Below are 27,941 nucleotides of genomic sequence, written 5' to 3'. Positions count from 1 at the left end.
ATATCCATCCACACTGATTCACTGAACTTTTATCATTCAATGTATGCATGAGGAAAAACAGCGTGTCGGGCAGCATCTCCTGGGGTTCTCTTCTGAAAGGAGGTACCAGAAGCAGTCTGTTTACCCTATCTTACCTAAAAGCAATGGAACATGTATTTTGTTTATTAAAAGGCAACCCTTTTGGGTGGTTCTGTCTTAAGATTCATTTGACACGGAAATACTTCTCATGCTTTAAAACGCTGACAGTGCTCAGGTTGCCCTACAAAGCCCCAGGTTTCATTTCACCTGCACACGTTGGCGGGTGCAGGGTGGGGGGACACCTCCTGTTCATGACCACAGGAGATGAAACTACCGCTCTTAAACAACCTCCCAAAAAATCCGTTCACTTTATGACATGCTCGCAGTGTTCTCAACACCTCTGACATATAGCTGTCAAGTCTTAAGAAATTGTCAACACTGAGGCACTTCTCACTGGCAAGCTGTATCATCGACTTTGGCTGGGGGCAACCTGTGTGTACAGAACTGTCTTTCTATGGTTCTGAGATCCCATCTAGATCTCAAATCTGTTACCATTCCATCAATACGTAGCCCCATTCCACAGTTACCGGGAGTTGGGGTGTTACTAAGGCAGAGAACAGAAAAGGTCAGCTGAAGAAACAATGACCCAGTCATCAGTGAAATCTGGACAGAAAACTGTTTAGACAATAATGCTGCTGTTAATGAAGAAAGCATTTGTTCTTAGGCAACCTGAAAAAGAGCAGAAAACAATCTTTCACAGTCCTGGCAGTAAATCACAGAAGCACAGCTGCATCTGGTAAACAGACTGGGGCAGCTCTTTCTCAGGACTGCATGGATGGAAGTTAAACTTGCTGTAAGATAATACAGAATGTACCAGAAAGTTAGGTGGTACCAGAAATGAGAGGGGAAAATAAATCTTTTTCATTACAAAATTCCTTTAAAGTGTTGGAGAAGGTAACTGGGCCCTGGCTCCACCAGGTACACCCATGAACAAAATGCTTATTTGTGCGAGCTACCTTAGAAGAGTAACAATGTTGTTAAAAAAAAAAGCTAGGCTGTAAAAGACAGCTTAGGAGCCCTGGCTGGTGTAGCTCAGTGTGGATTGAGTGTGGGCCTGCGAACCAATCACGGTTTGATTCCCAGTCAGGGCACATGCCTGGGTTGTAGGCCGGTTCCCTGCAGGCCAGTTCCCAGCAGGGGATGCACAAAAGGCAACCATACATTGATGTTTCTCTCCTTCTCTCCTTCCCCCCTTCCCCTCTAAAGATAAATAAATAAAATCTTTTAAAAAAAGACAGCTTAGGTTCATTTTTCCCACTCTAATTTATTAGCTGTGTGACCTTGAACACAATCTTGCTCCTTTCTGAGCCTCAATTTCTGACCCATTTATAATACTGCATAAAAATACTGGGTCAACCAAATGCAATGATGTACCTGGAAACATTGGTTAACTATAAACTATGCAAAAAATAGTTCTCTTCTGCTCTGCCAAGAATTGGGCTGAGTCACCAAGGTCAAGGGCTATATCTTCATTGTTCAGAGCTCAGTGTGCAATGCCCAGGACAGTGCCTGGAAAACAATGGGTGCTCAATACACACCTGTCAAACAAATGATTTTTTGAATTGCTCCTTGTACTTGGAACGAAGGGCAGTCAACATCATTTAAACATATTTTAATAACTCGATGTATGACCCTTTGTTTTCTTCAACAAATAGTGTTTTTCTCACTGTTTTACTTTAAGGAGAAGGAAAACAATGAGAAAATTCCCTGGTCAATTTTCATATTCACCTTTTAAAATTCTGAAGCAGATTTATGCCATGCAATAAAGAGAGAGAGAGAGAATAAACCCTAAAAACCCTAAAAACCCAGCCATCAGCCATCCCCTTCAAATGGCAGTTTAATACAGGCTCCTTTTAGTTTTGCGTTAATTGTGGTGACGTCTGGATTAATGCTGAAAAGCAGAATGTAGGACCAGACCGATGTGTCTGAGTGTCTAATACATTTTCATTTTGTCTGGCGAAATGGAAGTTTGGCACTAGGCACTCATGTCAAAGCCAAACCACTGTATGACTGTAAGTAGAGGAAATTGATGTTCCAAAGTTTAGTGTGCTGAGCATGCAATTTGTTTCTGATTGATGGACTAAGAAATGTTACCATTAACCACCTAACCTTCACTCTCACGTTGGCCATAAAATGCAAATTACAGGGATCTCGAGATTTAAGCCATCATGCACCTACACCTTTCATTCAGAAAAAGTAAATGCTTCTTCAGTAGGAAAATTCCTGTCCAGCAGACCCACAGTATCTTTTACATAGTATTTGCCAAGCCAAAGTTAATGTATTCTAACAACTATATAAACTCATTCCCCATAGATGACATACTGTGAAAAACAAGCCCCTTGAGTCACAAGTGCTTAAGGGAAGAAAATAAAGGCAACGAACATTGAATACTCCTCAATGCAAACCACATACATGGATTAAAGTCTATTCCTGATTTGTCCCCAGGAAGAATACGTATAACAATGTTCTTTTTGTTGCCTATCTAGTCCTAAATTCAGCTCAGTGCATCCATAAGCAATTGCATTCTATCATCAAAACAAAAATGATCAACTCAACACTGGTTTTCAGATGTTGTGGGCTATGGTCACCGAAGGAAACTAAATGTTTTTAGGTAACCTGTGAATTTCCTCTGCAGGAAAGAATATGCAGTGTGGCCAAAATTACTAAAAACATCCAAATCTTTACAGCAAAAGTCTATCTACAAGTAACATTCGAAATGAAGTATCAATAAGGCTCATTATACAAATGCTGCAATAGCACTTACCTTGCTCACAAAGGGCACCGACATAGCTGGGGAGACAGAGGCACGTGAATGTATTAAAACCATCAACACACGTGGCTCCGTTGCGACAGGGGTTAGAGTGACATTCATCAAAATCTGAAATAAAGTCATGGAAGGTCACAAGAGTACTTTCAAAAAGAGTCAAAGGATTGTGTTCAGTGTAAGGCTGCTAAATAAACTACAAGATAGCCGGTTTAATTTGAATTTCAGATTTAAAAGAAAAAAACACTTTTTTTTAGTGTAAGTATGTCCCATGTTATATTTAGGGCACACTTAAAATAAAAATATTATTCTTGTTTATCTAAAATACAAATTTAACTGACCTCCCTATTTCTATATTCGATATTTGATAAATACCTGGCAACCTTAAGAATATTTCAAAGATACTAGAGGAGCATCATTGTATCCATTTCTTTTAAATGAGTCACATGAGCCTTAAAATGAATAGTTTTAGTCTAGCCTACTCACACCAAATCCTGGCGCATGCTTCTATGACCTCACTCATGGGATCCTGAAAATACCCACCAGCCTCCCAACCCCGGGGCCTTCCCTCTCCCATGTATCCTTCGCTCCGCTGACTGCCACCTCCTTTGAGCACAGTCATGGCAGTTCTAGTCTTGGCTTCCAAACATCCCCCCTTAGATCCCAGGACAGTTGTTCTCATTGTGTGGTCCCTGGACAGCATCAGCATCACCTGAGGATGTTAGAAATGTACACTCCCAGGCCCGCTCCTGATCTACTGAATCTGATAGTGGGCGTGGAGTAACAACAGTCTGTATTTATGGGGCCCTCCAGGTGACTCTGATGCACACTAAAGTCTCAGCGTCCCTCCACCAGAGTATAAAGCACAGCCATTGAGTACACGCCTTCAGGACCTCCTCGGACCTACCTGGATCTGATCTGCTGCCCTATCCCCATATGTTCCTCTCCCACAAACCCCTAAGTAGACAAACCCCAATAATTGCAGTCACACAGATGCTTCCTGCAGTTTGTGGTCTCCACCTTTTGTTTGGTACCTGAGGTCCCCACCAAAACCAATCAAACTCCTCCCCACCTTTTATATTTTTATCAAATGCAACCATTCTACAAAGACTTGAATGATTTCTTCAGATGAAATTAATGACTTCACCCCATAGCATTTTTGCAATTTCACTGAAATGTTCATTAATGTTTATATGAAACAAAAGGAATACTTTTAAAGTGAATATACAAAATAAATTAAATTTCCAAGAGGTATATAATGATTCTTACCTAAAGAAATGGTCTTAATAATAATATTTATAGTAATGATATCAAACACTTCCATGGTGCTTGCTAAGTGACCACTACTGCTCTAAGAGCTTCACATACATTGCTATTTAACTACTTCGAATTGACTTTAACGTAAAATGAACACAAGCCAGATACATGCATATATATATGTATAGTGTTTAATATGTAATTATTCCTTAAATATTATCTATTGCTATATCTATATCCCCACTAATCAGCACACAGATAAAGCTTACTAACTCTGTTGGCTTCTTTTTTTAAGACAAGTACTCTTTTAATATGGCATTGGCAATTTTATTCCACTACCTCTGGTGGGCCTTCTTTATTCAATCAATATGAGCTAAACTCCTTAGTTTTAAAATATTGCTTTGTAAAACTCTGTTGTACTTAAATTGATCATTATTGATATGCAGATTTGGAGGCTAGACTAATATTTTTTCTTAATACTGATGCAACGTTATATTTGTAGAAAGCCTATCTGTAAAAAAAACACATAGCTGACCTCAGTAAACTTCACTGAGTCTTTGATATATGAGCAAAATTCAGTAACCATCTGTGCCCATTTCCCAGAATCTACCTAAATTACACTGTGATTGTAACTTCACTGAACACAGAGTTCATCTACATATGGGTTTCCCTGAAACCCTCCAATTGATTTGAGCAATATAAAGTCTCCCCCAATACGTCTTTTGGAAAAGCATAGCACTCTTTTGGGCAAGGACGTCTTACCGAGTTCACAGCGGTCACCACTGTATCCTGGCACACAGGTGCACACATAGGAAATTTCAGTAGAATAGCAAGTGCCTCCATTAAGGCATGGGTTCGTTTTGCAACGATCAGGTCCTTCATGTTCAGGAAAGTAAGAAAAGTGATTAGGCTCATCTCTAACTTTCGATGTATTTTAGCATAAGATGCCATTTATTGCTACCATAACATATAAGGTTTACCATAGCAACTTAGAGATACTACACATAAAAGTTAACATTAACTTTACTCTCTGGAGTGTTGTTTCTTGGCATTATTAACAAATTGTTACAAATTGCATCTATTCATTTCTGGGATTCAATCATTATTATTTTAAACAATATTTTGTACAGTATCTGGCAACTAATATATTCTACTGCAGATTTAGTTGGCATGATAATGGCAACTGATTTTAGTCAAAAATGATTACACATATGTGCACAGTGAATGGAAATGTATTCTTTTAAATGAGGTTAGTTCATGTGAAATGGCTGGATACACAGAACATGCATTCTTTTTAGCAGATTGGCTTGTTACCATCATTTGAATTATTATTGCCTTTTACCACTTAATGCTCAGAAACTGTTTTTCTTCGAAAGTGTGCACTGAAGTCTCTTCTGCTACATTAATATGCTTTTTCCAAAAACACGTTCCAAATGTACTCCTTTAAACTATACTTGAAGAAAAGCAACACATGGATTAAACTCTACTGTATAAAAACAAACCCAAACACAAAAACCTCACCTAAAATGAAATCCCCAATTTTCATTACAGTTTTTCTCATTAAAATAAAATTAAAACTCCTAGCAGATAGATAGACCAAAGACACAAATTTATGGAGAGAAACAGTTTAAAATATGTTTACTAAATGCAAATACTTTTACACTATTTGAAGTACATATTTTATTCTGTAACAAGTCTTGGATGGTTGTTTTTACTTTTATAGCTTATATTTATTTGAATATTTTTCTAGAATTGCTTATTTCAAAGTGTTCAGAAACCCATATTACAGTTTAAAGCTTTATAAAATAATGAAGATAAATGGTTATATATGGGCTACAACCTATTTTCAAGAATCTTAAGACCCCAAACCCTGAAATGATTACACATGAAAAGATGTCTTCTTATAAAACATGCACTTAAGGACTATCAGGATAAAGAAGGTATTGCTATAGAAGATAATTGATTCTTTTCTACAAAAGAAAATTAAACTCAAACTTTCTGAGTGTTAAGCAAATTCAAAACTACTAGAAAGCTTGATACAGTCACACCCTCTTTGTGTAGGTTCAACATTAGGCTAATTAGGCTACAGATGCTTACACCTACTTCTCCAAAAGCTACTCCAATTCTTCTAAGACTTTTTCTCATACAGTCCTAACAATATCTGAAAGCTCCCTATAGCCGCTTTAGCCTCTGTCTTTCCAAGTACTCTGCCTAGATGACAAGGCTACAGTCCACAACGCATCTACACGTTGCCCTCAGGACAAAGTCAACACGACATTAGGAGAAAGCGCTTGGTAAAACTGTGATGTCCTACACGTGTGGGATGTACTATTACTGTTCCCGCCACAGACACTAGATACCACGCTGAGTATGGAACAGGAGTTGGCAAGAAAGTGAGACTTTCTGTGAACTTAAACTAGCTTAGATTAGGAGAAATTTTTATTTTTATAATTTTCATTCTTCGCTACACAATTTGAATTAACCTCTGAAAGTTGAATCTGCAGCAGATAAACCAGGCAATGCAATGTGAATGGTTGTTCATTGAAGTAATCTAAAATGACAATGTATTTTGCAATGAAGACGCAAACTCTACCTCCAGGTAAATACTGTGGACTGGATAACTCGTACGCATCTCTCGTTCATTTGTCAAACTTAATTCTCTCTCAATATATAGTTATTACCAATGATTTCTGTATCATAATTTCACCAACCTGAGTTATATTTTAACTAAATTACAAAAGAATAAATATCGGCCAGATTACCTGCTTATCATTTACAGATTAAATCCAGAGTGACGACAGAAACAAATTCATCAACCACATTTGATATATTTTATTCATAAAATATTAAGTCATTTATAAAAGTTGCACTTTGTGACTTTATCTGAAGCACAACAAACTGAAGCATGAGTGGCACAAAAGGTAATATGGAAACAAATCAGAAGAATAATTCTAAGTACAGCCATGCTATAAAGCATGCTCATTAAAATAAAACGTATTTTCAATCAAATGGCCTTTGAAGTACTGATTTTTTTTCTTTTTCTAAGTAGTAGCTGGGTGGTGGTTACTTATAGATTCTACTGACATTGCTGTTTTCCTAATATTCCTGGAAAACCACCATTACAAAGGACTTTTCTACATTATCCATCTAGAATAAAGGAAAATAATTTCTAAATGTAAATATTCCAAGATGTATGGTTTACATATCATTAACTACCAATTATCCATTTTTACACTAATAAGAAACCAGCAAAGATCAGTGGAAAGACCATGGACTTTGGAATGGGGCAGATCTGCGTTCGAATTCCACTTTTCCCGTAGTGTGTGGGTCAGTGCAGCCCGGGGCAAATTACAGAACTTCTCTCATAAATGGGGAGGGCTGTGTGTGCTGGATGGCTTTCTTTGCAAAGGTCAATTAAAAAAAAACAGAAATCCTCTTTCAATACTAAATGTGTACCCTGACACCCAGTGTGTCTAGGCACTGTGTTAGAAGCACTCATGTAGGCTGTCTGGAGCAAGGACATTAAATAAAAATTGAAAAAACAAATATGAATGAATAACTGATATTGCACAAATTATGTGAAATGCTTTAGAGCTATTCACTGCTGTCAAATTTTAAAGGCCTGACAAACTTCGATATTGCCACATTATCGCTTATCAGCGAGAAATTTCTAAGAATTTTTTTCTTTTTTTAAAATTAACATGTGTGGCTATGGGACATATGAGAAAGCGATACTGTAGTTGTGAGTAAAAGAAAAATTAACTTTTACACCATTAACATTTTCAATTTTTCCTTGATGCAATTATACATTGTTTCTAAAACATACAAAAATACAAAGCTCAGAAATTATCTATACTTACTTTCTTTGCACCTCATTATGGACTCAATACTGTGGCCTGGCCTGCTGCTTTGTGAACAATATAGAAATCTCCCCTGATTTAACATCACAATAAAAACTACATACATATATGCTAGGCCAAGGGACTGCTTCCGGGTTTGGAAACAGATTCCTCAGTGTTGTGACCTTACCTGGTAAATAGACTGCTGTGCCTTCCACTGACTCTTCATGCATGTCAATCAGGAAACTGGTTTCATTAGAAGTTTTCAGAAGGTAAAGTGATGGTGTTGGAAGTGAAATATTTAACTCTGCAGTGCGTACTGTTGCCTGATTATTGGAGTCAAGAATTATGGCTGGTACATGCTGCTCTGATGCTGCTACTGTGGAATCCTGCCCTCTGATCAAAGCTGCTTGTGTTTCAGAGTTTATTTCCAGAGAGGAAAGAGCAGTGGGCTTCCCAGAAGTCTGCGGGCTGGGCTGAGCCGCCCCACCTGCCTCAGCCCCATAAGCTGCAGGAACAGAACTAGAGTGTGGCCACAGTGTAGCGCCTTCTAACTTAATTTCACCTGCAGCTGTGACAATACTTCCAGCCTCAGGTGTTCTCTCACTAGAAAATACCTTGTTCATTTCTCCAGAAAGCCGAACATTGGTTTTGTTGGGGGAATCTTGGAGAATCGCAGTTCCTTCTGCAACAATTACTTCTGTGGGAGAAGCTTCCATTTGTTCTGATAATGTAGGTTTATTTTCAGCTTCAGGAAGTTCTAGTTCTGTGTCAGGAGGTAAGGATGGAGGCTCAGTTATGTGAAAGTACTCTTCACTTGATGGTTTGAGATTCATTTCAATATTTGCAAAATTTCCTGGGGACATTCGAGATGTGCCGGGCAGAGCACTTGTCTGAGGTCCCTCTGTGTGTTCAGTGGCTTCGCTGCCTAAATGAACAGTGAATGGAGATGACGGCATCTCAGACGACAACTTTCCAAAGGCCAGAAGTGATGATGTGGTATCAGTGTAATCTGGGGGATTAGATTCTTCCATCGCATCAGGTGCTTCCGTTAAACTCTGAGCCATAGGATGGACAGTACCAATACTTACGTGGGGGGTAGAATCTGTTGGTGCCTCCCCAGCTCCTGAAGAGAGTTCTGGCTGAAAAGAAGGACCTAGATATTTCTTTTCCTCTTGCTCCTCCTGTGTCCTTTCCAAATGACCCAGTGTTGATATTACTTCACTTTGGTCTGCAATAGCTTGACCATCAGACAAAGTGCTTGATTCAAAGATGTCTTCCAGGGCTTTTGCTTCAGTTTTTGGTTCTTCAGTATTTGGATGAACTGTGGCAGATTTACTAGGAATGGGCAGGGATGTTGCTGTGGGAAGTAAAATATCTAATTCTGTTTCTGTGCTTGGGATGGGGATCTCGGTTGTTAAGATAAAGCCCCTATGCTCAAATTGGTTTTTGTCTTCAGAAGTCATGGATTCATTATGCCCTGCCTGAGTATAAATAGCCAGAAGAGCATCACCAGAACCTTCTAAGTTTTCCTCAGTTAAGGAAAGGTTAGCAGCTGCCTCGTACTTCTCTTGAATTTGAGCACTTTCTTCATTATTGCCATGTGGTCCTGCTGGTGTCTCTGGATCTATTTCCGTTTGCATTCCAAGGATGTCTTCATATACAGGTTTAGTGTGATCAATATCTATGATAGTATTTTTATCTGATGTCAGCCCAGGTAGAATTTCAAGGACAGTGCTCTCTGTAATTGTTAGTAATAAATCCTTGTCCTCTTTGTCCAGATCTATAATAATATTTTCAGTGGCTTTTTTTCTGTCAGGTTTCCAGGTGGAATACTCAAATCCCCTGTAATGGTCTTGGAAACTATCTGCACCTTCTGTGGACCTCTTATATGATATTGTACTTGACAGTGTGGTAGTTGGATCTGTGGCGCTTTCATTCTGCTCTAAGTGAAGAGGCAACACCACTGAAACTGTCGGGAATCCGTCTGCATTATTGGCTTTAGGACTTGAGACCTCAGGGTATTTTTCCAGGGATCTATTAGAAACAAATGTGGTGCTTCCTTGCCTGGTTGCCTGAGTAGTTCCAGAAGTGTGGACTAAATCAACTATATCCAATTCCCCAGATCCTTCTCCAGAATGTTCATAAAACAAGTCAGATGGTTTCGGTGCTGATGTAACAGACCCTTTGGTCACTCCAAGACCATAAGTTCTAGCCAGAAAATCAGTAGAAGAGGTTGCTCTCTCTCTAGTTTCTGCTACTGAAGAATTCTTGTTAGAGAATTCTTCAAGAGTGGGTTGTGCTTGACTACTCTGAATTTCTTCTTCCCAACTGTGAGTCTGATTTTGAGGATGTTCATTGTCTGTGGAGAAAGTGAGAGGTGCTATAGAGGGTCCTTCTGTCCTGTTGTCACTTAAAATTCCTAGTGAGGTTGTGCTGGCTGCTGTTTCACTATCTTCAGAGATGCTATCCGTTTTAGAAAAGAGTGACCTAACTTCATTTGCTGCATTTTCCATTCCCTCATCATCTTCAGTGGTATCACTTGAGATGCTGGTTTCTGTACTTTCCGCTTTAGAAGTCTGGGGATATAACGTGCTAATGATTTGTTCCATTTCAGTAAAATCCACTGATATTGCAGTAGGCAAAACTTCTTCTCCTGATCCCAGGCCAGAGAATACACTAGTATCTAACTCTTTAATTATTGGTCTCATAACTTTGGGAAAGCGTTTGATACTTTCTTCCTGTTTGATTGATGCATCTGTAACTATGCTTCCAGTTAATATAGATTCAGTCACTGAGGCAGTAGCTAAGAAAAACTGGGATTTTTCAGTAACTTCGGGGAGAGTAGTATAGGGTTCCACATCCTTTGAACCTGGATCTAGAGTAGACATGTCAACTAAGGAAGTGCCTTCCTCCTCCTCCATTTCTTCATCAGTATGATACATTTCCTTGGTTGTTAGTGTAGAATAATCCGCAGTTCTAAATCCAGTTTCAATAAATGTATGTGAGTCAAAAATTGTTTGTTCTGGTGCAACAGAGCTTTGAGAGGGTTCCAAAGATTTCTGATCTTGAGTCTTTTCCTCTGATGCTGTTTTGTTTTCAATTTCTTGTCTTATGGGATTTACTTCTTGCCTGGACCACAGTTTGGTTGGCTCCATCATCTGGGGAAAGTCTGTTGAAACCAAGCCATCAACCTTTATTTCCCCCTTTTCTGTTGAAGCTTCAGTACTTTCAGTTTCTGCTCTTGGTAAAACAGTGGATCTCGTATCAGCTGCCTTGATAGTACCTTCTTCTTCCAAAACTCGGTAAGTAATTGAGGGTCCTGTACCAAAAACACTTCCCACTGCACTGGGAAACACTTGGTCAACAGAGCTATTGACTGAGACCACTTGCTCCCCAGATCCCTCGGCTGAGGCTGGGAACTCTTCCCAAGGGAAGGGTGCCATGCCGACCAGAGTGTTAGCAGGTCCTTCTGTGTCAGCTCCATGATGGGTGGGACCTGAAGTAGGTACTGCTGTTGGTGAAATCTCAGTATCTGTGAATGCCACATCCCCAGAGCCTCCCATCATCACTGTTTCTTCTTTTGTTACAGGGTTAGATACTGATGAGTATTCCCTAAAGTCACCACTGGAATCTTCCTCCAAAGGAAAATCTGTAGAAAAGCCCTTTATTTCCATCCCATGAGCTGGCTCTCCTAAAATCTCTGATACAAGGTTTTCCTGGGATGTTTGGCTGATAACTTCAGCAACCTCTCTGTCCATCACTTGTCCTGTTGGCTTGAAAGGAAATATAGTTTCTACGTGGGGAGATGAGGTGCGGGCTGTTTCTTTTTTCATTTGAGTTTCAGGCTCTAAATGTAATGAAAATGAAGAGACAGTGGTGGTCCCTGGGTCAGCAGCAGCTTCTCTAGAGCTCTGCTCCATAAAAGGAGGGGAGGGGTTACCTGGGATGGAGAACGGCCCTTTCTGAACCCCAGGTTGACTGCTACCGCTGGGCTCACTCACCTCTGCCCTCAAATTCTCTAAAACACTTGTTTCTGTAAAGACAAGATTAGAACTTGTCATTTCCCTTTCAGACTGTGTGGGTGTTGTCAAGGATATATAACTGTTCCTGGTAGTAGATGCCGAATCACTGGGTGTAGCTTCACTTGAGTTTTCTAATTCAGAGGGTAAAATTAATTGATCTGATCTTTGTGGGGGCAAAGGTGGCTGAACTGTGGTCATCCAACCTGCAGTTCCCTCCTCCTCATCTTTCCTTTGCTTTCCCTCAAGAGAGGTACTGAAAACCCACTCGGAAGTGTCTGTTCCCCTTACAAATTTGGTGGGCGCTGCTTCTGTAGAAGGTTGTTGCGACACCAAGTAAACAGCAGTTGCAGGAACATCAAAAAGGTTGTCTGTAATTATTATCTTGCCAGTGTCTAAAGTAAGCAGAGTATCTGTAGTATTTCTCTGTGATAAATCAGTTACCACTGTGAACATTTTATCTTTATCTTCTTCTGCTTCCCCAGAGCCGTCTGGAATATGAATCAAAGGACTCCCAGAGAGCTCTACAATTTGCCTAGGGGTTATATCCAATGAGCTTCCCACAGTGGACAATGGGTCAGCGGGTCGGGGGTTTCCTGTTAATGTAACCGTTACGTCCTCCAAAATATTTGCTGACACAGAGCTTGGAACTGTACGTGGGGTATATGTGATAGAAGTACTTTTTTCTGCTTCTTCACCAAATGTTACTTCTGTTACCCTTGGAAAGATCATTTCTGAGGATTCTGAGTCAATGGGAGCATCTCCTGAAGCTTCTTCAGGAAACAGAGGTACACTATGTTCACGTACCAGATTATCAAGTTCAGGACCTTTCTCTGTGGCTGATTCCGGTCTCTCTGTGGCTTGTCCCTCACGCACTGGGACCGTGGGGAACACATCAGGCTCACCACTTGAAAAACGTTCAGGTGTTTCAGGGTAAATCTCAGACTTCCATGTCATTTCAAGTGATTCAGTTGTCTCTTTAGATTCATTTGGTTGCACAGCAGTAGATGATCCAGTTTCGGCCACGAGAAAAGGATTAGCACCATTCTCACTGCTGTCTGAAAAATTCTGAGAAGGGGCAACGCTCTCAAACTGGCCGCGCCTGGCTTCTGCCGCCTCTGGGTCCTTGGGCGCGGCGGTGACTAGGTGTTTCCCGTTTATGTACTGCACGGATGGGGTGGTTGTCAGGTCAGTAGCATTTGCACAGTCCTCGTCGTCCTCCTCATCTTCTTCACTGTGGTACAGATCTAGGTCAATTAACTCGGGCAAAATCGCAGCGATTAGGTCGTGCTCTGAATCTGTCTCTTCACTACAAGGTTCATCTTCTTTAGATTCTGAATCTATTGGATGACCAATTACACTCAAATCACTCATTCGACCTGAAAAAAACAAAGAGTTTTCACAATACTTAAATAAAACAGGTGGCAGCGTATGACAGGAGGAACTGATAGCAAGGCTGGCAGATCACATTCACACATAAGGAAGGGTTCACATCTCTCCACACGAAGTACAACCATTCTTCTACACACGGTTCACAGGCTTCGGATTTGCTGTTGCATATCAACAATAAGAAGAATAAATCCAACTTAAGAGTATAAAAACAAGGTATGAAAACTCTTTGACAAGTTTTACAAAACAGTGTCTATAAAATGAAACAAGCAATCGCATATACACATTATACAGGTGAAATGTGGAAATCCATCTTTGTGTGAACTGAAAAGAAAATTAAAAATTAAGGTCATTTTACTAACTCATGCAGAAAAAGCAATTGGCTATTGTCCTGTGTGTAAGGGGATGCCTAGCCACCCTCTATTTAATAAGAAAATGCGAAGTGATTCCTACTGGCCTCTTCTCATGATTTGTCTTAAGAAGACTGTCTTTGGAAAAGCAGAGAAGTTTCTTTCTAGTGCTTTTACACTGCAGTGAGAAGCCCTCCCCAAAGCAACAGGGAGACAAGACTTGGCGTGAAGAGGTGCCCAGGGGTGCGGTGACCCGTGAAGAAGGCGAAGCAGAGCCCAGCGACTGCAGAGTCGCCCCCTTGGTCCCCCACAAGCACAATGGCAGGATTCTTTTCCGCCTAGCCCCAATCCATGACGCACACGTTCAGGCTGAAGGTGCTCAGGCTGAACCTGAGAAGATTACAGGAAGAATCATTACGTTGGAGCCACACCTGACCCCCACGGCAGGGAGACACTTCCTGTTGCCAGAAGCCACTCCCTTCTATGCATGACAGGATTGACATCTAGCCCTTACCAATGGTCAGAAAAGACCCTACAGAGAAGGAACCAGTGTTGCTTGATTCTTTATGTATCAACATAAATATAGATATATATGAACTATCAATAAAAGCTCTACAAAGCTTCTTCTATATTTTTAACTATGGTTTGTTTAAAACAAAAAGCACAAGACCTTTATGTAGCTAGAAGACATATATATACTACATTTGCATTTATTCCTCTTGCTCTAATGAAAACCAAGAAGAAAACATCTCTGTACCCCATCTTCACTGTACTATCTCCATAAGAGACCATTCGTGTAGGGATAGCTCACTCTTACCCGAATGACATGTCCTTCCTCATGAGTTTCACACATTTGTTATGTCTCAACCCCATTCCCTGCCGCACACCCGTCTTTTCAACTACGTAAGCAAGGCTCATGGGTATTCAAATGAATGAAAAAAAATTCCACCATAAGGAAAGTGAGATCAATGCCTGACTCTAGTGTATCACAAAAACATAAAAGCAAGTGTGGATGATTGCTGCTGTAGCTGATGCAACTCCTCCTAATTGCCACTCAAGAAAATGACTAAATGCCTTACCTTTTTTCAAAAAGTATAATTAAATGAATAAGTTTGTTTAATATTAGATCATGGAAATTGTTACAGTGATCTTATAGTGCCCCAGATTGTGTATATTTAAAAGAGGACACAGTAAAATTTACAGATAACAACACTTTTAATATATGAAGCCCACCTGTCGCTATAAAAAAAGAGAATAAATATGCACATACATTTAAATATCTGTAAGACAATACATTTTAAATGCCTTTTTACTGATGAATCTTTAAAAATACCACATCAATAATTTTATCTAATCACCAAATTAATAGCCTCTCACTAATACTATTTGAATATGGTCGAGTTAAGCTAGTCTGTTAAACTACTCCATACTTCATGGGATTTAACTGGAGCTTCAAAAATGTGCCTATCTTGCCCTGGCTGGTGTAGCTCAGTGGATTGAGCACAGGCCTGTGAAGCAAAGGGTCGCTGGTTCGATTCCCAGTCAGGGCACATGCCTGGGTTGCAGGCTAGGTCCCCAGTAGGGGACATATTAGAGGCAACCACGCATTGATGTTTCTCTCCCACTCTTTCTCCTTCCCTTCCCCTCTCTCCAAAAATAAATAAATATTTTTTTTAAAATGTGCCTATCTTAATGTTTACAGTACATTTGTTTTACCTTCAACCCTTTTCATTAGGTGTCAATAAAACTAGAATTCACATTAAGTGTCACACACACAGACACTAAATTCACATAGTACCTTTCATTTAAATACAGAAAGAATTTTAAATAAGAGACATGAATCTGTATCTAGAATATAAAAAAAATCACCACCACATTTTTTGCCTTTTTATAAATAATGGAGATAAAACTAACCATTCAGCCAAGCTTCTCTAGCCAAACACAAGGATCAATAAGAAAATAACTGTTCAGTACCATTTATTTAAAAACTCTTAGGCCAGGAACAAGGTAAAAGCACTCATTGTTATTATAGGATCTGTATGAGCTTCTAAATACATTTCTTCTAAAAATAATATTTAAAAACTCAAGACTGACACAAAGAGATTCCATGAACTTGTCAGTGAATAACTATAGAGAGAAGTTCTGTCAGTATGGCGTTGGAGGCTCCAAAAATGAGCGGAGTGGAAACAGCGGAGAGAGAAGACACTAAGGTTGCCAGGGAATCAGTGTGTCCAGAAACCGACACGTTACAATGTTCACCTAAATGTTTCACAAAAGAATGAATACTTAAAAACAAACTGGTTTTCAAGAAGAACACTAATTGGGAATCCACAACTTATATAATTTCACTATCAACTCTTATTACATCTACTTAATTCAATTATATTCTGCAATTTTAGTTCCAGTGAACAAAGTGTAACATTCTTAGACTCCATTTTCCTCTTGGGTAACGAAGTCTAACATTTCTTATTACTCATAAATCTATGAAGGTTTCCCTGGGTACATCACATCACAGTACCAGAATATTTTGCCGAAAGACTCAGCTGTTGGATGCGGTATATCCCATTTTCTAATCTAAATACATATCACCATATTTCAATCGTGGCAATAAATCATTGCAGAGAGATGGCCTTTGAGTACTCTGTACAAACACAGCTCAGCTGCCCACTGGTTCTGCACACAGAATTTAATTAACTACAACCATACCTGCCGCCCAATGGTGTTCTCTCTTCAGGAGCCAACTGACTGCACAGAACTGACCGAGCACCGATTATGTATCAGACGGTAGAGCAGACACCTATCTACCGACTTTATAGAGAACTAAGACTCCGAGTTATCTTTCAACTCTCTCTCCCTCCTGTGTATGGGTCTCATTCTGCTCTCTCAAAAACAAATGTTCTTGACAAGAGATTAGAGAAATGGCAGAATTAAATTCCTTTTACTATATTTTAAAAGGAAATATTTTGAGTGTACACATACCAAACATTATATTTAAATTATAATTTCTTTTTTCACCTGCATGTTAAGTATCTGATCTCACTTGCTTTCAGTATAGCAGAAACATAGAATCATTTTAAGCTTCTTGCTATACCACAAAGCTGGCAATGACCAAAGAACCATAAGCACATGAGAATGAACAGTGATTGAAAAGGAAAAATGTATTACAAAATGCGTTCATTTGATATTATAAAAATCTTTCACTAAATGAGAATTCTTAAAGAAAACAAAGATACACAGTAACAGTTGAAATTACTTTCTGTCCTTTTTCCTGAAGGGATATTCTTACAACTAACCTATGAATATTCATTGTTTAAGTAAGTTTACTCAACTTCCAAATGTTTTCATTGGATTTCTTAATATCAATGTGAGGATAAGGGATTGCCTAGGGCTCTGAAGTTAATTTTTTCTGCCAACAGATTCTCCACAGATAAATTTATATGTTACCCTCTTAGTGTAGTCAATTGTTCTTATTCTTTTAAAAGTCCCACGAGGGTATGGCGGTGAAATCTGTCTAGCAGAAACAGGTGAAGTCTTTCCTGCCACAGGTGCTCCCAACATCACCACCTCACATCTAATCCCTATTCCTATTTGCTCTTTGTATCTCTTCAGTTGTCAAAATTACTTCTTTGCCCCCTTTTCTTGTTGCCACCTGTTACCCACTATACAGGTTATCAGAAAGCTGCAAAAGCTATAATCAGTGCAACTTAGAAAAGTTTCTGTGTAGGACATGGTGGTAGGGTGAGGGTGGGGGTGAGCACCAGTGCTATTGTGAAAGCAGGTATATCATTCCAAAATTGTGATCCACTCTGTTTTGTATTAACAGTGCTACTTGATGGAGCAATTAATGTTTACACCTCTTAGATGAACGCGTCTTTATAAAAAGACTGCTCTATTTTAGAATTTTATTCTCAAGGCAATATAACTTTTATTTGGATTTTAAGAGTCAAACCACAGAACTCTACAGAAGTGTGTGTATAATCTTTTCTATGGTTATGTGAATGTATTTTAACAGCTTGATTTGAATAAACTGGTACCATGGTTAATAGATTTTTTTAGTGGCCTTCCACACCAAGCTTTATTGCTAGCTGACCTCAAACTATTCACCAAGTATTTTTAAGCACTTCATGGCAGAGTTTTGTAGACATAGCACAAGCCTTCCAGTCATACTGTCAGTGGGCACAAAACATAGTTGCCAAGATGCACAGGCCACTCGCTAATAACATTCATGTTCTCTTCAGGGAATTTGACAATTGAAATTTAAGAGCTTTCGATTAAATGTAAGCATATAGCAATCTACTCAGCAGAAATATAATGAGCAACAAAAAATCTTATTTTCTCATTTTAAAAACACAACAGCCACACAAAAGGATGTGAGAAATACCTATAGCATTTAATGGAAAAAACTCAAAGTTTTTTAATATGTTTCAGTTTTCTGACACACACCTATAGATCTAATAATCACTCCAAAACAAATGCTAGCACTTCCTTCATCTTTGATATGTTCTTAATTAAAATAAGAAGTTAACTGGCTTCCTACAAAGCAAAGGAAACCACGCAGCATGAATTTCAACCACATTATCTCAGGTATCCTAAACTCTCTGGCATTTTTAAGACCTGAGACACTAAAAAAGGTGCCCACTCAGGCTATTTTAAAAAAATATTGACACAGTAATCAAAATATAAACACCCTCTCCAAATCTTGTCAGATATTCTTGAATCCCTAATTACCTTAATGATTGAAAACAATGTGATGTTTATATCAATATTCAGTCTCCCAGAGGTGAGAGATTGAACTAAAGGTTAGGAGACCAACATCGATTCCGTGACCCTTCTCTCTCCATCCCCTCTGCTAGCTAAGGTGCATTCGGCGAGCCGCCCTGGTGTGCTGATAGTGACCGCCCCGTTTCGCTGAGTGAAAAGCCCAATATTCTCAATGCATGCGTTTTACACCCAGAAAAGGTATCTGTGTGTGTGTGTGTGTAACAACATCAGAGTTTCCGATGGCCTTACTTTAATGAGGCAAACATATTCTGGGGATGATAAATAGGAATCACCTCTTCTCGACCTCAGATAATTCTCTAATAATGCTGCTCCCTTAAGTGGAAAGAACATCGCCTAAGGGGATATTGCTGAGTGTGGGCTCTTCTTGCTTCTAGACAAGGCCCAAGAACTCAAGAGTAAGGGCTTTGCTGGAGAGCATGATCAGGTCATTTGGAGACCTGCAAGCATGTCTGAACAACAACCTAGACAGCTGCATGAAAGGGAAGTAATCCAGATTATTTGGTTTACGAATGTTTGCTTAAAAGTAGAACAAATAAACAAAAACTAAGGACAGTACTTTTGATATCTTTTTCACTGTAGTTTTCTAACACTATCAAAACGTATTATAAATAGATAGATAATTACCAGCCTTCCTAACACCAGAAAAATGCTTTGCTCGGATTCATGGACTTAAAATTTAAGTAAAACCTTTAACTAAAGTGAAACGACTGCCTCTCATAAATAAATACAGGGTGGGGCAAAAGCAGGTTTACAGGCGTGAGTATACAAAACACTTCATTCTCCTATTATTAATTATTAAATTATTTTTCCATCAAACAACTGTAAACCTACCTGTGCCCTGCCCATATGTGTACTTCTCTTCTAAGCCTCCCGAAGTAGAGCTCCCAAGCTAAACTTGACCAAACACTGTTGTATTTGTAATGGTGCCACTCCTTCAAGTCAGTAGCAGTTTCTGGTCACCCTTCCACGTGACCTCCTCAAAAATGTGTTCCTATATCTCCACCCACTGTCCCCACATTTCTCCCCTTCCTTCAGAGCCCTGGTGTTATTTTCTGCTCCTCCCCACGGCAGGCCAGCAGCTTCATGTAACTACCTCAAAATCCTTATTTCCACCTCGAACTTCTGCTCCAGAAGAACCTGCCTGTCCCCACCTTGGAATACTGTATAAATTCCCCTTTGAACCTCACCCGTGCATTGATGAACGATTCAGCTGAAGCCCTCAATTCTCCAGTGTATTTTCTCTAAAACTCCTCAGCCCAGACTGGTGGTGTTTTGATTTGCATGCCGCATACTTATTCATATTGTTTCCTATTTATAAATTTCTTAGTTGTTTTTACATGTCTGTCTCACCTCCTTTAAACATGCAATGCTCTTCAGACTCTGGCCGTTTTAGTTGGAAACTAAATGGCCAGAGTATGAAGGCCTTCTCTGGGCCATTTAGTTGGAAGAACGTCCACACAGTTATTTGTCATCAAGAATGAAAAAGTTCACATTCTACTTCTTTGATACTTCCTTTAAAAGATTTACATTTTAGACTGAAAAAAACTGCTTTAGGTGCAATAACAGCCCAAATTCTAAGACACAACTAAAAAACCATGCAGATAACTCAAACCCTAAATGCTCCAATAGTTATTAAAAACTCAGGTAACCTGATAGTAAGACTGCATCTGCACAATTTCTCAATCACTCATTTGCTTTCCAAACCCAGCATATTCTATATAAAGTCCTATCAGGGTGATCACCACTGTTTCCCTCAAAGGTACGCATACACTGTATACGGTACACATCAGTATAGCCAGAAGAACCCTTAAGCCACAGCATAAATACTTCCTTTTAACTGCCATGCTCACAGAGAGAAGGTAACATGGGTACAGCAAAGTGAGTATGCAGTTCTGGGCAATTTGAAATATATTCTCCACCCTTCAGAATTACTTCTGATTCAATTACAATTATTCTTGAAACTTTTAAAAACATATTCTGATGATACTTAATTTTATTTTCTTCCCCACTTACAGATGTCAAGATTCATTTATCACTTGTGACAAAAGCTACACTTCCCCAAAAATGATCAAAGACCACTGATTCATACATATTTTTCCCTCCTTAAAATTGGTCAAGTACATTTTAAACTGGCAGAGACTTAAAGCAGCCCCTTCCCCAGAAATCTCTGCATGTCAGCCGGCGCTGTCTGTAGGTCCAAAAGCCTTCAGTTTACTAGTGGTTTTCAACCCTCGCTGTGCGTCACAATCACATGGGGTACATTTAAAAAACAGACCCTACCAATAACAAATAAAGCAAGTTAAAAAAATAGACTAACAAACAATAGAAATGCCTCAACACCACCACTAGAAATTCAGATTCAAATTGTGTGGTGAGGGGTGAGGCAGTGGGTATTTTTATCTGAAGGCTCTCTGGTGTTTTGAGTTGTAGCCAGGGTTGGAAAGCAGTGTGGACAGTTGCATGCACTGGGGGTTCCCTGGCACTTCTCAGATCCCAGCATGTGAGGGCCTCGTGGTGAGTTAGCTGGCTGGCGCCTGCCTGCTGCAGCTGTGGGCCCTCCCGGTACTGGCTGGTTCCCTGGTGAGGGGATACATGTTCAGACTTCCCTGTGAGACCAGTTCTGAGACTTTGCCTGCTAAAGATGCATTTTATATCAACATATTCAGTATTACGTCTATTTTTTCCTTTTACTAGGGTACGCAATTTTCCTTTCGTATATACTCTCTTGCTTACTAATTATTCCAAGTGGCTTTCCCAATTAATTTATAGGTTGCATTATTTTCTTTCCCCCAGCCACACAGTAGCTTGATTGAATGACTATTTCAACAACCCTGAGGATGGATGTGAAGAGATAGGCAGAGAATATTTAAAATATTTTATCTTCAGATAGGAAAATGGCTTCCCTGCAGAGCCAAGTAAGGTGAGGATGAAACCTACTGAAACATGGTGATTACACTATATTCTATTAAACTATACAGGACTATACCTTTTTATATTTCCTTTTCCTTTTCTTAGCTTAGAAAAACCAACTTTCAGAAACCTAGCATACGCATCCCATGGCCAAAGCAGCCAATCTGCCCTGTGAGAGACTAGGGGCGCTGCAGTGACAATGTCCGAGGAGGAGGCCACTGGCAGCCCATCAGGGTGGTGCACATGGATCACACGTGTGCACAGCAAGTCTGGGCACCGTGTCACAACACAACACGTCAATTGTCATAGATCGAAACCCAATTCAACTTTTCTCTCCCTCCACAGATGCTTTTTCTCCCAGTTTAACATCTCCCACTTAAACTTTAAATAATTTATGAAGAAATAGTTTATGTATGACTGCAATAATTCTAGTATTTAGAAAGTTCATCATAATTTATTTTCTTCTCAAGAATCAAATTACTCACTTTAAGAATAATTATAGTCTTCTTGCCAATAGATTGGTGTCTCCCTCCTGACTCACACTCAAAAATCTAAACACTGACATCTCTCTCTAAGGAACAACATTTTTTAATGCAATAAATTAGAATCTCTGTTATTCACAGGATGCCTCAGGATGAAACAACACTTTTCATTTTATATCGCTTCAATTGTGTTGTCAAAAATCCAAAGTTCTTCAATACAAATGAAAAAAATATACACAATGCTTTTCGCCAAAACCCAAGACGGTCCCTACTGTCCCCACCTCAGTCCTTCCTGGGATTATTCCATCACTAAAGGCACTGAATAACCAACTCTGTTTGCACCTGACAAAACTGGTCTCGTTGAGGTGCAATGTTTTGTAAACTGACAAAAGTAGGCAGTCTCATCATTAAAACATAAAATTTGCAGCTTTACCTCATTAAAATAAAACCTCCGAGAACATTTCTTATGCCTTTTCTTTTATCTCTCTTGCTCCTCTCACCAGGCATGTCTGTCAGCTACACCCACCAACCCACCCCCCTCCCAAAAGTGCTGAACGCTGTCTGGGCCTGTGAATACATTTTTTATTCATTGCACAAATGAATGATCTAAGAGCTATTAAGAAAGAAGAATGTAATCCCTGTGTAGAGAACTGGGTGGTTTCCTTGACAACAACAAAAAGACAGCAGGGAATGCCCATGTGTTCTATGAATATGCAAGAAGAAGCTGAGCCCAGTACCTGGAAAAAATTCATAAAGAATTTTTTAAAAAGCTCTTTTTCTCCAGAAAAAAATGAAATTGATAGTTATCAAAATCGTAAACCGAATTTTCACACATAAAATAAAGCAGAAAGCGAATGAATGGTATACATAGACACTATAGAATTGGTACTATATTTAAATGTTAAATAAAGGCTGCAGCTGCTTCTGATCTGCACCCAAAATGGCATCACCCAAACACCATCCACAGAGGATTAAAATTTTAACAAGCTCTTGCAGTCAAGCAGACACTACAGTATAATTATTTTTGGCTCCCCACGGTACAAAGCATCTTGAATTTTAAGAGAACTCAGTTTTTGCCTATTTAGTACAAAACAGTCTAAATTTGTCTGCGTGTAAAATTTCAGAATAAAGTAATTCTTAAAGCTGAGAGGGGCTTAATCTGTACTAACTCCTTCCCATGTGCCCGGCACGGTGCTTGGGGCACTGCTGTCACGGAGTTTTAAATGAGTGATGTGCCCATCACAGCAAGCCCTTGGAGAGACCCCTGCCCCCTTTCAGCAGCCTGGTGCATTTGTAGTATTATTATATGTGTTTAAAGTTACAGCAACTGAGGCCTATAGAGATTAGCAATTTATTCACGATCAAAACAGATAGCATATAACAATGTTGATAATGAATGAACCCAGGTCTGTTTCCAAAGCTCTTTCGGCTACATAAACTGCCTCTTTTATGTATGCTATGAAGGGAACTGATTACCCTTCCATTTCATTCAGAATATCACAGCGTGATTCAAAACTCCAATTCTTGTCTAGAAACTAGTGCATAGTCATTATTTCACTATTTGTTGAATATGTGAAAAAGTATAATTGTATATATACATATATCTGCATATACATGATCATCTTGTTTCATAATCCTTGTGATTTGGAAAAAGAGTATGGATCAAGGTTTAAGAAATATTATTCTTTATATACAATGATAGCCATTACACCCATTTTACTGGTAAAAAAATTTCAAAGAGAAATTAAGAAATTCCTAGGTCCACATTGCAGACAATCAAAGGACAGACTGACTGTTGATTCCCCAGTTCATAGCACCTGTTTCTGACTCACTATTGATCAAAATTCATTAGACTTAAGATGTCATAAACCTTTAAATTACCTCTTAGGAGCATTTAGATCACTCTTTAAAAAGTACTTTTGAACTTCACAATTGTGTAACTCTGAACCCTGATAGTTCATGGGAATATATTTTGAAAAGTTAAACATACTTAACCTATAGAAGATGCTATCTTTATCAAAAACTACAAGTCAGAGAAGAACAGAAAAGTGGTACGAGAACACTGCCTCCTGAGGAAGTCTGGTGAATGCTTCTGGCTTCCAGGAACCTGTGCGTTTCTAGGTGGATCCTAAGAAGGCAGACCATGCTCTCCCTGTAATCCAGCTATATTTAGAAAAATGCCTGTTAATACTTGGGGCTGCTTATACCCACTTGGGAGCCTTTGTTGGGAAGCAATAAGCTGATAGCTGGTTTCCAGTAATTGGTTCTTTAATCTACTCCTCCAACAGGCCCAGACTTAAGTCCCTTCCTTCTCGTGCAACAGCTTCCAACCCCCTGCCTTCACTGATGCCTTCCTTTTCTCACCTCGTCTGCCAGTCACAGCCCCGGCACCACAGTACCTAGTGCACCTGGATGTCTTTCTGTAATAAAGTTACATTTGATCACGTTCATACTGGTTTCCCCAAAGGTATTTAAAGTTCTTGGGACCAGGGCCTGTAGTTAATTTTTATTTTGTACCTCTTTTAATATCTGTCAAGAAAGTAGTCATGCTGTAGCTTTACCAGAAGATAATCCTTGATTGACTACACTCTGCTAGAAGAGAGTGTAAGCCTTTCTCCCGGGGTCACTGTCAAAGATAACTAAGTGATGCTTGTCTTTGGGTAGTGCCCCACCTCAGTAGTTATTTTGACACTGGTAAATTGTAACTGCAAATGCCATTTTCAGAAAGAATCGGCACTGGGTTGTGTTAGGAAGAAGATAGCGAAGTTTCTTTTGGCTATCTATGGAACACGTCTTTTATTATTAAACTTTAATCTGTGAAGAAAACAATTTCAATTTCTTAATCTTTTTCCTTGAGTTTAGTGGATTCATAAAACATTCAATGAGGACTTTAAAAATTGAGATTCTATGTGAGTTTGTGTGAGTGAGCAGTATGTGTATGTATGAGTTATACATACAAAATATTTCACGTAGAAGAACTTTTTTAAAAGGCAACCTTTTTTCTGTAGTGCAGCGCTACTTAATATCAATTGTTCATGATAATAAATAATTTATATAACATATAAATTATTATAATTTGTATAATTAATAAGTTAGAAACACTAAAGTCAGCTCTTTTCTTTATGCTGCAGAAATAAAGGGAGGATTGATAGCCTCTTCTTTTTTCATTGTTTGATTGAAAGAAGAGAAACATGATCCTTTCCCAGCCAAGGAGAAAGGGGAGAAGCCACCTAATTCCCTTCAGAAAAATGTGCTTCTCTGGTGGGGAGCCACCACTGGTGCCCGGCAAAGGGAACCGCTCATGTGTGTGAGCACCAGCCCCAACCACTCTTAGGGATGTGCCCCAGAATTCTGCAGGGAAGCAGCCGCCTACAACCAGAATTACTGATCTCAGCCCGCTGTTCTCTTGCCCCAACAGGTCTCTGAATAGCATACATAGCCCCGTACAGTACCTGCAAACTACACCTGAGTCACGTAGTCTTAACAGTTGCATAGAAAGCCACAAAAAAGCCAGTCTTCTCAAAGTCTATGCTTTTTTAAGAACTGAGGGAGAGGTCAGCACCTGAGCCAATAGAGGGTCATCACTCCTGGGAGTTCGTCAGGGGAGAGAAGTTCTCACCACAAAACTGCTCCAAGGAGCACCAAGGCTGTGAGCCCCTGGGCCTACAGTAGCAGGCCCAGTGTGCCTTCATCTGCCCACCTGCAGTACTTTCTCGCATTGTCCCACAAATCATCTCTGAGACTTAGACGTCATAACATTACGTAAAGCCTACTGAAAGAATCAGTGTGAGCTGGGTGGTGAGTTAGCCCTGCACACGCACGTGACACTCCGCAGTCTAAGCACTTAGATCACACAGGGGCATCAACAGGACTGAAACTAGAGGCGCCACCTGACCTGCTTTATCAGAATCATACGGAGTTATTCAGAAATGAGTGTCGATAAATCTGCATCACTGTGAGAGATGCAGTGAGAGAACGTATTGATAATCAGACCAATTTTTTTTTTTACTTTATTAAATCAATTCGTCCAGGAATGAGTAATTGCTCTGCTTTGTTTTGAGTTATCTAAATAACATAATTCTCCTTTTTGCTCTGTCGTGAGGTGCACATTATTTTAGAAACTACCAAAGGGCCTGAGGGGGAGTTCTCAGAACAGGGGGCTCCTGTCTCTGCTCTCAGACATTAACCAGAACAGCCATTCTTTCATCTGCTCGAAAAATATGAAGGTTCTAAGTAAGATTTTGTTTGAATAAGGGAATCTGATCCTATAACAAAAAATAAAGCACTAATTTTTACATAATTTCAATAAAAATAAAATATATGTGTTTGAAATTTATACGAGACTACCTTGCATTAAAAAAAAAAAACCTTTCTAAAAATGACTACTGTGTAATCAATAATCTAAAGACCGGCATTTACCTCTCTGTCTCCTGTTCTCAGAGCCAATGCCCCTTATCCCTTCCCCTCTCTTCAACACTATCATATTCACACAATAAACCTCTAGCTTTATTTACATTTCTCAAATGTATAAACAGAAATGCAGAAGGGATTAACCACATGGGAGTTACTGCTGAACGATGTAGCGATTATGGAGTCATAATTCTCACTGAAAAAAAACAGGCAAAATACATTCTAATGTCATGGCCAAAATGATCTTACTTAAGATCTCATTAATATTTAATATTATTACATTAAGTATTTTATATATCTTAATGCTTATGTCATCGTGGTTTAATATTGACTTTACACTTGCCTTGCACTCAGATTTATATTAATATAAATGATAAAACGAGCAAAAATATCTGAGAAGACAAATAACACCAAGCTGCCCTGACACATTGTATGTAGTTTTATATGAACTTGTTTTTTAAAAAAACCTAATAAGCACCTATTTTAAAGTTGTTATTGTGAGCATTTGCATAATATTTGCATATTTCCAAATTATTCTTTGATTTAGACACACCAGTATATCAGTTTTTTTAAAAAATCATTCAAAGTTCTGTCACACTAACTTGTTATATTTCAGATGATTCAGAGAAAAAGCATTCTTTTTTTTGAAGGCCCAGAATTGAAGGAAATCTCCCTACATCGTGAAACCCTGTAGACTTCATACATGTTCACAAAGAAAACCTTTTAATAATTTTTCAAAATGCAGGTGTGCAAATTACCCCTGAAACAGACAGGAGTCATGTGTGCAGTGTCCCCTGAACCACTGTTAAATACGGCCCACAGCACTTTTCAGCTCATAAAACTTTTATGAGCTGAAAAGTTCCTTCGGATTTTTTTAACTGCCAGCTATCGCTGCCTTCCAGCAACAGCACCTTCGTTGCTATTAAGATCCATTTAAACGAACACAACATTCATGTGCCCTGAGTAGCATGTTTCGTTTCATAGTACTAAAAAAATGTATCAAGATTTACATGACTCACTGAGTGCAGCAAAAAAAAATTATGACTGTCTTGGTTTAGTGTAACACAGGTGGTATCTTTGCTTACTTGGATATACAGTATACATACAGGTCGAGTCTATGTTTGTGAATAGAGTTACACACGTTCATGCGTATACCGAGGATTTTCCAGTGTGGAAAAATGTGCCTCGATGCATAAAAAGGTCGGTTTTCCAGGCACATATGTATTTTTCCTTATTTATGTACACCTGCCTTAGACCTCATTAATTTAACATCTGTTTTAGGGCTTTCCCTTGACAAATGTCAAAATGCTTGAAAAATTTGATTTCTTATAGGAAACAAACAAAAGTAAAAGTAAGCAGCTGGATCTGAGTTAATGTCATTGTCTTATTAAATACTGCTTTTCATCATACAGAAAATGGCCCATATAAACTACACAAAAATGATTCAAGAGAGAATAAGAGAAAGGCGGGGAGGGAACGGGGAAGAGAGGGAGATGAAGGGAGGAAATTAGGGAGACACAGGCTCACAGCACCCAGACAATAGAATCCTGTCCTTGTAGAGATAACTGTAGTCCCTTTCTACAGAGCTTTCTGACCATTTGTTATCATTGTAAAGCAAAAATTAGTTTGAGGACAAAGCATGGCGCCATGGTTTAAAA

The 27,941-nt window shown here is 39.1% G+C and overlaps 1 protein-coding gene across 4 annotated transcripts in view; it reads right to left on the bottom strand.

Annotated features, from left to right (window-relative positions):
* VCAN (versican) overlaps positions 1-27,941 on the bottom strand; it is a 107,259-nt gene that overhangs the window by 29,622 nt on the left and 49,696 nt on the right. For 3 of the 4 annotated variants that reach the window (XM_037142966.2, XM_053664475.1, XM_037142967.2), the window contains 3 exons: positions 8,129-13,339; positions 4,862-4,975; positions 2,843-2,956 (listed from right to left, as the gene is read on the bottom strand). In XM_037142966.2, the coding sequence (XP_036998861.2) occupies positions 2,843-2,956; positions 4,862-4,975; positions 8,129-13,339 (5,439 nt within the window). The remainder of the gene's footprint in view (positions 1-2,842; positions 2,957-4,861; positions 4,976-8,128; positions 13,340-27,941) is intronic. The other variant, XM_037142968.2, reaches the window with a different exon arrangement.

This window comes from Artibeus jamaicensis, unplaced genomic scaffold (assembly GCF_021234435.1).
Source record: "Artibeus jamaicensis isolate MK-2021 breed Jamaican fruit bat unplaced genomic scaffold, CSHL_Jam_final contig_373, whole genome shotgun sequence".
NCBI classification, from domain to species: Eukaryota; Metazoa; Chordata; class Mammalia; order Chiroptera; family Phyllostomidae; genus Artibeus; species Artibeus jamaicensis.
This window is presented reverse-complemented; position numbering and strand designations above follow the sequence as displayed.